This window comes from Chrysoperla carnea, chromosome 1 (genome assembly GCF_905475395.1).
Source record: "Chrysoperla carnea chromosome 1, inChrCarn1.1, whole genome shotgun sequence".
In the NCBI taxonomy this organism is placed as follows: domain Eukaryota; kingdom Metazoa; phylum Arthropoda; class Insecta; order Neuroptera; family Chrysopidae; genus Chrysoperla; species Chrysoperla carnea.
Window position 1 is genome coordinate 30,491,957 of NC_058337.1, and position 13,240 is coordinate 30,505,196.

Sequence of the window (13,240 nt, forward strand, 5' to 3'; positions counted from 1 at the left end):
AGTTAAATCATCATTAGAGCTAATTAAAGCTAGCCATAACAAGAGTTTTTAAGTTATTACTCCAAAGTTATTATCTATTCTATACCATCGTCTTATGTTTAACTGTTATCTATATGATCATATCAGATTATGCTGTATTTAGATCAAGATAGGAAAAGAATCTAGGACTGATAGGAAAAAAAAACGTTCAATACGAATGGAAAACATAATCGACTACCTTAAAATAAAATTTGCTTAATTTTAAATATTAACCTAAGAACGCAATACAATTTTCTGTAAAGCGTTTTCAAAGTCACATATTTGTCTTCGTTCCTTGTACATATAATATGTAGATATTATAAATTTCAGTTACTTATTACCTACATTTAGCCTTGGAAAATAAAACTAGGTGGCGAGCGCGAATAAAATCGATTTATATAACATAATACTCCAGCTGGGTAAGAGTAGGTACCTCGTACTTATATTATTATTAGGAGAGATATAAAAGTAGAACATCACACTACGTTAAATAGCTCAAGCTAGAGTTAGTAGCTATACGTACGTATATGTACATATAGTATATTCCCAGTGTACACACACAATATCGACATAATAACAATAGCTCATTCGCGATACTATAATAATGTGAATAAATGATGACTCAATTCAAATGCTACTCAACATCTCAAAAACATACACATTACCATTATACAGGCTTATTTTTAAAAAGTTGCCATTTTCTACATTGAAACTTTTGTTCTATCTGTAAAGTTTTACAAGATGGGATCTACGCATCCAAGACCAATGTTTCTCATTTACCAATTCAGTCTCACTTTTTATGTCCTGAGCGCGCTATAAAAAATTCAGTTTGATATATCTTCGTTTTAATTTATGGTGCAGACATCCGGTAATGGACTCTTTAGGTGAATTTATGAACACCTACACCAAAATTTTGGCTAAGCTCAATTAATGCTCATTAATTAATGTAAGCCCGAAACGAAGATCATTGGTACTAAATGAAAATCAAACCCATATATATGAGCTATGGTTGTAGCCTTTAGCAAGCATTCGAAGCGCCTTTTTTATCTCTGAATATATAATGCCTATCCTGATGTCAGAAGAACACAGAGCTGTGTAAACTCTTGAGTTTACCTTGGTTTACATCATAAATGTCATAATCTAACAAATAAAATTGCTTAAATAGTCATTTAATGGCAAGCGTAGACGAGAATGCACTCAGTGTGCCCGCGTTTATTTTTCGCTTTCCTTGACTCGTAGTAAAAAAATAACTGAAAATTGAGCGAGCCGAGACAAGACCAGTCAAGACAAGCGAGACTGATTTCACATTTGCACTTTCGAGGTCCTTAAGTCATACCTTAACGCAACGAAAGTATACTAACCGTGTGAAAATACGGTGGGTATGTAAGCTTTTATCGTATTAAATGACTACTATTCGAATATTTATATTTCGTAATGTGTAGTTTTAAGTGGTCCTGTACCTCGATCGAATCCTATACACAATTATTGTAAAGTTACTACCAGTAGCTATCCTATAGCTTTAGTAATATATGTGTGATTTATCTTACTTTACAAGTTTTCAAAAGTTTAATATCATCTATTCGTAGGCGTCAATTCTTTCCCCACCATCAACAAAAAATACATTCAAAACAAAATGAATTCCTTTCAATTTATAGGTTATGTAAACATATATCTGTCAAATTTAAAAATGAAGTGATATTATTATTTTATTTTAAATTACTCTGTGAAAAAAATATACACTACCATATCCAAATGAAAATGGATAGACAAAAGGGTGTTTGAGAAAGAAGCGTACGCTACTTTAAAAACAGAGAGTAGTCAAAATAAAGGTTGTTTTATATTATTTAAAAAAAAAACAACCCTGTTTGAGAGATGGACATTTTAAAGCTGTACCTATTGTGTTATTGTTGTTGCTGTATTTTGCTTTGTTTGGGAAACATGACAGTACACTTTCAATTCTTCTTTCATTCACATTGGTTGATGTGTATGTGGCCAACTATGTTGGTGGAAAATTCTCAAAAGAACATTGTTTTATTATGAAATCTCTCTTTTAGTGTATTATGTACTCGTTACCTCCACATATGGTATTGCTAAAAACTGCGAATATTCTAAGTGGCAGCTTAAGAGACAGTAAATTCTAAGTAGAATTCTAAGCTGTTATGGACAAACTACTGAATCAAGACTCATCAATATGACCAATTCCGTTTTTTATGTTACTAATACACAGGCGATCAAAGTTATAACATCAGGATTTCATCGAATGGTAGACAACGTTAAAATAATGACAATTTCTCAATATAATTAGAGCTGGGAAAGGTCCCTTTTTTAAATACAGGGTGCTACAATTTTGGTAGAAGAAGGACATTTTTGTGAATATTGTCATCTGGCTTACATTGACTTTTACTGAAAGGTCACACAAAGAAGAAACTAGCTCTTAATTTTCCTTGAAAAACACGTGTGCAAAAGTTCAGAATTCATTCTCTACTTAATTGTCAGTAAGGATTTTCACTTTCGCTTCATATGCATTGTGGTAAGTCAGATTGTCAACCTAATTGGATAGCCTCTAGCTCAAAAAATGTGCCGGGATTCTGCTTCAGGCGCAATCTTCATCAAGTGTGGGACTTCTTCAAAATGCATTTTTTTAGTTTAATTCGATAATTCTGATTGACATTTTCCCCAAAATATTTTTTTCCTTAATTTTTTCCTCTAATATTGATCGCCATTTATACCACAAAACAGAAAGTTCCTAATAAACAGTGGATGGGCTACTCACTTTACTTTTAATTTGAAAAAGAATTTAAAAGGAACAGGAATTCTTTCCTACAAGTAGACTTTTCTTTAGTAGGTAGGCTTTTGTCCATTAAAAATAAACCGGGTGGATAACAGTTTCTAATGATTAATCATGATATGTAGATAACAAAATTATTTCTTATAAAAAATAAAGATTTTTAATATTTTTAGAAAATAACTTCAGTGAAATTACGCATTCAGTCACGTGACAGCAAACACCAATCAGAAAGTGTTGTGTCACGCCATGCTATCACTATTAATGCTGTTTACATTTTGACAGAACGAATCAGGTACTTGATTTATTGTCATACACAAAATGATTTACTCACAATATTAATACACAAAAACGATTGTTTGGCAAGACGTGATGTCATTCAAGACGCAATAAAGTGTAGAACGTTTTCGATGTAAACGATTGGTTTTTGGAAATATAAAATACGAATTACGAATTCAAAAAAAAAAAAAAAAAACGTTACATCGCTATATTTTTAACGGAGTTTGTTAGAAATTCATTTTAAAGGAATTTTAATTGATGTGATTTGCATCTACACGATAAGAAAGTTTTGCCGATATCACTATGTAATTATAGACGTGAACTCAATATGTATGATTTTAACTTGCTTTAAAATTTTAAACATAGATGATTTTACCGTTAAATGTATCGGAACATGAGCAACAGTTAAGGCCATGAGCCGATGTCAGGCCCATACTGGCTGGTAATATCCACAAGACGGTTGAATAGTACTATAATAGCAATGTCATTGATGCTACTACTGGCATACCAGCAATATTTATTCAAATGACAAAATATGTTATGAATAATAAAGTGGCGAGCAGTGTGACGACAAACATAGCGTTTACACCTACAATGAATAGGATCGTAGTTCAATAATGCGTTTTGATAAAATCATTGAGGGAAAAGCAAATAGCATTGCGACAACTGAAATATACTATGATACTCAAGACCATATTGTCGCGTTGAACTTACTATTTACTTATGTAAGTTGCGCCAAAGTTTTTATACCATTCATTATTGTAAATAACGCCATGTTTATGGATTTTATATGGAAATATTATATATAGAATTATCAGATACTTTTTGACAATGTGTACCATTATTCCAGCATTGTACTAAATGCCATGCATTTGTTACCGTGTAGATCAGAATCTCACCCAATTTTTTGGACTTTGGGCCGGTCTATAACACTTTGATTTACAGAATAAACCTCATAGCATATAGAGGTCGTGTGAGTGTCTTATATTCAGATTTTATATAACACTGAATCATATTCTACAATAGAGTGTTTTTAGTCGTTCACCAATGTTTTATAGTAATCCCCATGTGATTCTTATACACACTCTCTAACCCAACCAACCTAATTCTTTATCAATCTTTACTACATTGTTACTAAAATTTCTAACTATATTCGACTCCACTGTAGGTTTTTGTTGTGTTATATCTCTCCTCATCATATAAGATGATACTCTATGAGTGTTAAAATTTCACTTTGCTATAATCCTTATGTTTATCTAAAATGTGTGTATTTTGTATGAGTTTATTTTTTGTTTTGTTTGGGATACTTTTTTTTTTATACGAGTAGATACGAGGCCTGTATATAATAAATGTCATTTCAATAGAATAGAAGCATGCTTGTTTATTTTTTATGGGAAAAAAATCAGGCATATAATCCGATTAAAAAAAAATTTTCAAATTATATGTTTATCACTTTTTTATGTTCTGGGTAAATTTTATAATGTAGTCTAGAAAATGAAGATTAGAATGTGGTCTAGAAAAGCAAGATAATAATTAACTTTTAAAAAATAAAACTGAATTAAATTTATAAAACTGAATTTGTATAAATTTAATTTCGGTTAAGCTTCACGATTCGAATCGAAATAATGTCAAATTAACAAGAGTTCGAAATAAAGTGAATTGATTAGAGTTGCGGAAAATGAAATTTTTCGAACTTTTTAGTGAATTTAACTTTATTTTGAGTCAATTGGGGAAAATCCCATCTTCTTCCCATGTATACAACAGAAAATTGTTAATTTAGGATGGTTATTCGCGCACTCTCTTAACAATTAAAAATCAATCACTTAAAATGCAATAAAATGCAAAGGCCACTACAAACAAAAATTTTATGCATATTAAAAAGCTGACTTCATAGACTTTTTGGGGGGATGAAAATTGTAAAAATCTCGTTTCTTCAAATTTAATGAATTTCTAACTCGAAAATTGGAGCGTTTAAAGAAAGAACATTTTTTGTTAATTTTGACCTCAATTATATGATCGAAGCGATTCGGTCAACATTATTTATTTGTTAAAAAAATATCCTACCGCGTTACCCACTGGCCATCTGTATTTTTATGTTCAAAATCATTTTTTAAACGGGATTCCGCAAAAAATTTCCGTCCGAAAATTATTCATGCTCAATAACGTATTTAACCGGGTCTATACATACACTTAAGAAAAGAACAAAATGTTATATAATAAAATACCGGTCAATTGTGAGTTTAGAATTCCGTATTTTTGTTATATGATATATCAAGTGTTCCAAGTGCTCCAATATGAATGAGAATAATTCCCAAGAATTAATCTGAATTGTCATGATAAGTAAAATTGTAATTACTGTCGGGGCAACCTCCAGGATTAAAAAATTTTCTACAGAACGGTCCCCCGACAGTAATTACAATTTTACTTATCATAACAATTTAGATGAAAATATTTTCTTTTAAATTAAACCACACTTTGTTAGAAATGATTTTTGTAAATTTCATCAAACTTTGTTCGAATTTTTTTTTGTAAATTCTTTCAAACCTTGTTTTATATTTTTTAGAGCATGATTTTGTAGAAGTCGGGGTTTTAGTTTTTGTACTTTATTTATTTAAATCTCAATTTCATGGAAAAAATTTTAGAATCCTACATCTGACAAGAGAAAAGGTTTGATTTTATGCGCAATATTTAGCTCACACTTTTACAATCATTTTAGGAGATGGTACATGTCGTTTGTACGAGCCCGTAGAACACCAATTTTAAAATAACGTCTAAAACAAAAAAAGGACGATAAATTGAGAGTAATTAGCATGTAAATAACATTTTAAAATGACAAATTGTCAATAATTAACTTTTGTATTTATTAAAATATATTTTGTCATATTGTTTAAATGTATAATATATTATGTTATATGTTTGTATCTATGCATGCGTCTAAGACTTATTTATTTCCTTCTTACGTAAACAAAATGTCAAAATATATATAAATGAGACAAGTTAGTCATGGTAAATAAGTAATAAAATGTTGTATTTATTCATTCATTATCAGCACCCATAAATTCATCTTTGAAAACAATTATTAATTACAATAAATTATTATTATATTCATTTTAGTAGTTAATGACAAACGTAAATAATTTTGATGTTTTCATGTCATAATTAATATTGTACAAATAAATATATTAAAGTAAATATAAATACTTTTTGATTAAGTGTTACGAGCAGTGACGTGTAAATAAACATTTTTGAAAAAAATAATCATTTCAGCGCATTATTTGCAGTGCTATTTTTGCAAGTACAAAATAAATTTGCAACGTGCATGTTGCAACCAACTTGCTTAATTAGCCGTTCAATTAAAAGCCTAGCCTTTTTATTAAGCGGCTCCGTTCATTTAGCGGTCTGAAATATATTCAGACATTCTATCAAGCAGCTAGGATATACACTTGAATCAATAACGTTTAACTATTTGCCTAGTCTAGTCATTTAAATTTAGTTTCAACTGACGTTGAATCCCACACAATGTCAATATGGTGTTGGTAAGCAATAGTATTTTTGAGATATCTCACAGTTTGATTGCCCTTATGCAAAAAAGTGCGATGAAAAAGTGTAGTTGAATGGAAGACTGTTGTCGTGAAAATTGGATTTCACGGCAGGAGTTGCAAGCACTCAGATACAAACTATGGTGGCGAAATTTCAGAAAGTCTTATTTCTTTGAGGGGGACTGTGGCAAGTTAGTCACTATTTGGTGGCCAGGCATTCCAAAAATGTAGTTATACGTCAACTGTGAATCAATGTCGCAATCGTAAATGTGCTTATTTAAAAAAAGAAGCTTTTTGCTTTGGCTCAACACTACATTAAATTGGTGGGCTATAGTGGGTTTGAACGAATATAGTGTACGTTAACCGGGTTTTCTACCAGTGATAGCGATCTCTACCACGAGTTTAATTTTAACTTATTGAAGAAATGTGTATATAAACGTATTGAGAATACGTACGAAACTTTGAATATAAATTTTTTGGTGTCGAAAAAAATAGCTTATGCTTTAAATTATAAGAAATTTTATTTATCATAAGATATTTTTATAAAAAGTAAATTCGCTCAAAACATCCATTTTATTTTTATTAGCGTGTTTCTCAAAATAAACTATCGCCCTATTCCAACGAGCTACTCGAATATTGATAGTTAATTAACTTTACTCGAATAATTAAAGAAGAATAACTAAAATTCTTTTCATATTCGACTAATTATTTATTAAATAGATAAACTTATATGCCAATTAAGTAAAACAAAAACAATTTTGTTCATTCGTAATAATGATCAAGTACGAATTGACTATTGAAAACAAAAATAATTTAATAAACATGTTACCTAAATAATTTATTGATATGGTACTATAGAACTGACGACACATTTGTAGAAATATAATGGTATCCCGGTTAGCTGATTGTGGCTCGCGTCCCGGTAGAATGTGTTTTTTTTATACCTATTTCATCAAATGTTTATTGAAACTCAATTAAGTTAATTTGAACTGTTTGTGTAATTTTTTTTTACCAATATTAAATATTTAACAATAGAAATATTAAATTTCAATACACGTTTCATTTAACATTTTTAAAATATAGCTTTTATGAATTAATTATTTGTAATTTTAATAATATCCATTTATTTGTATTCAACATTTTTTTGTCAGTAATTTTTTTCTGTTCCACTTACGAGTTTAATTTGTAATAACCATTGTACTTTGTTAGGATACCATATACATGTACAAAATGGAACTGTGAAGCCTTGCGCCATCATAACTTGAGAAGTATATATATAGAAGAAGCGCATATATGGAAGATCTAAATGAAAAAATCCTGATAGAGTAGTACAAAGAGTCTTGTAAAACGAAAAATGATATTTTTGAAGCCATGTGTAAATTATGTAGTCTAAATGTTAACGGTACTTATCTTATAACAAGTGAAATTTACAAAATTAAAAAAAAAAACCTCGACAAATTTTTCGGGTACAGAACCCTAAATTCGCACTTGAAATATATCTAAGAACAGTCTCCATTACATTACCTTTTTCCTTAGAGCCTTTTCCAAACTGAATCGATTTTGAGGATCATCGCTTACTTTTTGGTTGTTCAGGGTACAGAATCCTAACCTCGCATTTGGAATATAGCTAAGAACACTTTCCATTATCTTTCAAGCGAAACAAAACAATCAAATCGGTTCGTCCGTTTAGGCGCTATGATGCCACAAACAGACATATAGACAGACAGACACACATATCCCAAACTTATAATACCACGTTTTTTGGTTCAAGGGTTTAAAATAATATGAATCGCAATGATATTAAATTCATTGGAAAGCAAAGTTTTTGGCATTCGTGGTAAATTGTGACCTAAGGGCAAAGTGTCTGGCGCGAATGAAGCGTATAGTGTGTAGGATACATAAAACATACATGACACACATTGTTTCTAGCAAGAGTCTATCTGACTGATGAAAATGTGCCGATAAAACACACACCAAGCCTAATTGGTATGCAATATTTGCCAAGAGTTTGCAGGTATATTTCCCTATTTGTCCGATAAAAAGGTCGAAGAAACGACTTCCAGATTACGCTACAACTGTTTTTCAACGAACCAATTGATATTATTTTTATGGGTTTAATTTCTAAGTTTCATTTCTAAAATAAAAAACACCCGTTATTTACACAAAATAGTTCATCGAAATGAAAGCAAAGAAAAACCGTAAGTAGTAGAAAATTTTTAATAGATTTATTGAACTATATAATCTTATTTCATAATTTTGCTTGTAGTTAGCAAATCTTTTATTTAAAAATGACAAATGTTTACTTATATAATTATTGTTGACATTAGATATTAAATATTTTAATTTAAAGCAGTAGTTTTTAGTTAATACAAAAATAAATAAATAACACTTAGAGTTAGTTCTATTCTCAGCTTAAAGTAATAGTTTTCAGAGCTGGTATACACTGTTAGGAATTTCTATGTTAGGTAATCTCGCAAAAAGTATTTAGTAAAAAATTTTTTTTTAATGTACCATGTTTTTGTATCGGACTAAAAAGTATAAAATAATAGATAGCTATTAAAATACTTGTAAGATTGGAAACGAAAACCATGGGGCGCATGCAATACAAAACTTTATACAGGGTGTTCTGTTATTAACTGCAGAACGTGGGCCTACAGAATAAGCTCATGAAGACAAAGAAAAAAGTTATTTACCAATTTTGGATCTGAGGCCTCCTTTGTGAGATAATTAACAAAATAAATTAATATAATATTAATAAGGAGTAAATAATTTTATTTATTTATTTTAGTTTATTTAATAGTCGCATAAACAACATGGTCATGAGCGACTTACAAACAATATTATAAACTACATTATATATTGTTATAAACTATATTATATTTTTGACATGATTTTAAGTAACTTTAATGTGTTTAGCACCTCCTGAAGGCTCTTTTTGTTTCTCAGGCAACTGTATAAGTCCATTGGAGCAATGTTGAGTAGATAGTCAGCAAGTATGTGGTGTACTGTTAATTGGGCGTTGCATTTTGAGCACTTGTTGCAAGCCTCGCGTGATATTAGGTTGTTTGTAATGTATTTGTGACCAATTCTTAAGCGGGTCATAATTGTTTGGTTTTTGCGGTTGGATGATTTCGGAGCTACTTCCCTTTATCAAATAACTTTATGGAATCACAGTTCAATAAGATATTAAAGACTGGTATGAGGTTGTCTCACATTCTATTTACATACATAAAATAAAAACACTCTAAAAATACATAATATTATATCTGTATAAATACATAAAATAAAATAATCAACATAACATGTCGGGATCAGTTGACTGAGTCACCATCGGTTGAGTTTATTGAATACATACATGGGGAATATGTGAGAATGACTTATAAATGACGTATTTCACTTATAAATTATGGCACTTTTATTTCAGTAAAAAAGGTAAAAAGAGATATTTTGAATGACTTGGTGAATTTGTAAAACTATATATTAAGAATTATTGCCATTTTCTTTGCCGTTTGTAATATGTATTCGTAAAAATGAAATGTAAATTGACTTGGGTACTTTTTTTGTAGTATTCCAACACTGAACAAGAAGTTTGTAAATAAAATTTTTTAACAGTGTATTTTATTAAGTTTTATCTATTTAAGTCTAGGATAGTGTTGTATTATTATTGTGAAGTGGAATCTACACAAGTAACTACTATGCTACTCATAGTTATGTTTTTAAGAGCTACTACACTTATTACTTGGTGTGGCTTCTTAGATGTCGGTAGGTATCTACTTGAAAAGTTGATTATCCAGACATTCAATAAAACTTCTTGATAAAATAAAAATAAATAAAAAGAATGCACTCAAAAGGTAAAAATGATTTTATAGTAACAAATGTTTATGGAAAAATAATGTCACAATTTACCTATGCAGACACACATATTTTATATTTTTACCGAAGATAAAATCACCAAGCTAAATGATTCTTCATGGATATAGTTAACTGATAAGATAATGACGTAATGCCATTTATCGTAAAATTTTTTTCTTGGCGAAAAAATGCGACACATAAATCGTGAAAAACATCACAAAACTGATTTTTGAGGAATTCTGATTAATGAGAAAGTAAGAATTAACTAAAATATTAATTTAATCAAAATATTAAAATTCTTAAATAAATAATTGTCTTGCCTACCAGCTGAGTTAATAATATTTTGTCAAATTATTTAACTAATTAACTTGAGTAAAATATACCACAGTTTACAATATCTGAAGAAATAATCAATTAAAATTGAAGCAAATATACACAGAGCTGTATTTTTTCCACAAGTTCACAAAGTAAAGCACAACATAATTAATTCAAATAAAATCAAATTGCATACAATTGTTTTGTATGCAATTTTTCAGTTTCATTTTTCAATTTTTTAATCTTTAGCCGTAATTTTCGGAAATATAATCGGTAATGGTTTTCAATAGAGAAGTAAATATTTTTACCATGTTTTTGAGGGAAAAATATGTTTTAGATTAAAAGTTATGCCGTTTTGAAATTTTTTTGATGTAATTAACCTTTTTAAGGTAGAATGTCCGTAAAACTACTTTTCTATAGATTATAATAATATTTTGGGAAGTTGTAATGGATAAACGTCTCCGTGAGAATGGCTAAATTAAAAATTTATTCTGTTTGTCTTTTTGCATTAGTAAAATCTACCTATTGGTTAAAAGTAACACATTTTGCATTATAACTTAAAGTCTTTTCTACAGATTTTTTTCAAAAACAACTTATTAATATATTTATGATGAATTTTTTGATTCTTTAAGTTCTTGTCCGTTTTATTGAATAGATAAACAAAAAATTAACAACTTATAAGTATTCAGTTATGTCTGTATTGAGTATGTGTGTATTACAGGGTGTAGAAGAAAAGAAAATTCTAAAATGAAAAGTCTTTTCCATTTTTTGATCCGATGTCCTTATATCTGTTCCTTTTTACAAATTCACACACTTGCACATGTATACATACGTACACGCTAGCGTAACGTTGAAACTCTCACGTTTCACTCTCGCAGTTTCTTTCTTTATTCCTTCCTCCCACTATCTTCCCGCTGTAGCGCGCTTCTGATTGCCTCCCTATTTTAATTAATTAGTTAATTATCCGTGCATCGGTTCAAAAAATGGTTGTGGACTTTTTGTTTTAGAATTTTATTTTCTACCTGAAGCAACAAGGGTGTCCGTTACTCCTGGAACATCCCTCTATATATTCACTATATATTATGTCTTAAGTATTACGCACAGTAACATGATTGTTATTATAAATATAGTACGTTAACATGCTCATATATTATAAATATATATGAGCATGTTTTTCGAAGTTGATTATAATGGACATACTACCTTAAGTACAATTGCATCATATTAGCTACTATGCATGTCAAATATGGGTGCCATGAAAAACCTGATGTGAATGGAATGTTTGTTGCATATTCATTGGTGGACCAATACGATATCATTATATATGTAGACATGCATGCATGTATCATCAGTTAGATTTTTCGTTGGACAAATAGGTAAAAATCCCTGTGATATTAAATCTTTTAATCTTAGTTTGCTAGTTAATTATTAATAAACAACAACCACTAACCTTATTATATTTTGTATATTTGATATATTTATAATGCTTATTTTCATATTTGAAATCTTCTGGTGTGAATGTATATCGATCCCGATCCAAAATATTATTATTATTGGTGTTTGCATCGTTTTGTAATTGTTGCGATACTTTGTTACCGGCATTGTTGTTTTTATCCAATGTTGCTTTATATTTATTCATAAAATTTGTTAAACGTTCTTGTTGTCGTTGTTTTTTACGTAAATGAATATCAGTATCTGGAAACAAATGCAAAAAATATCGATCAGTGTAGAACTATCATAAATCAAGGGGTTCAAAACTAACAGGACGGTTCACTATTTCTCTAGAAAATTATTTGTATGGCTTGTTCGAAACCAAACTATCAGAGTATAAAAAATTTTATTAGATGAGCTTAAAAACCGAAACTCAATGTTTTATTGAGGCAATCGTGTAGACGAAATTTAAAATTATATTTTTTATGAAAATGATTCTACAGCAATTCAAAATTAACCCATAGTATATACAGAGTGTTCCGTGACTCGATTGGCATAGCTTAACAGTGTGATATTGGGACAGTTTTAAGTCGAAAGTGCCTGATATAATTTTGTCCAAAACCCAATAGTTAGGAAATTATGTGCAATATTGAATTTAAGCAATAAAGTTAAGATATTTATGAAGTAGTTTAATGTTTTATTAATTAAAAATTTGTCTTTGTATACTACTAGAAAGACTATTTTCGACCATGTAAAGGTTAGCTTCTTCGTTGAAAAATTCTTGTTGTGCTGGGCATTCTGCATTAGCTTTAGAAAAATTACCTTTTCCTGTCAAATGACGATGCACATTTAAGAACACTTGTTTATATGATTTATTTTATCAGAAAACCTCTGCCGATATTCCCGCACTGACGCTTTTACATTCTCGTCAGAATATCCGTTAATAAAGTGATCGGCATACTCTTGCTTTGTAAACATAATAATTTAACTAATCTTAAAATTACAGGAACAATTTTTATAT

General features: G+C 29.6%; 1 protein-coding gene across 1 annotated transcript in view; it reads right to left on the minus strand.

The window, feature by feature from the left end:
* The window catches only part of LOC123292383 (proteoglycan Cow), a 519,906-nt gene that overhangs the window by 82,234 nt on the left and 424,432 nt on the right, over positions 1 to 13,240 (minus strand). Inside the window, exon 6 of the mRNA XM_044873060.1 lies at positions 12,239 to 12,483. Coding sequence (XP_044728995.1) covers positions 12,239 to 12,483 — 245 coding nt within the window. The remainder of the gene's footprint in view (positions 1 to 12,238; positions 12,484 to 13,240) is intronic.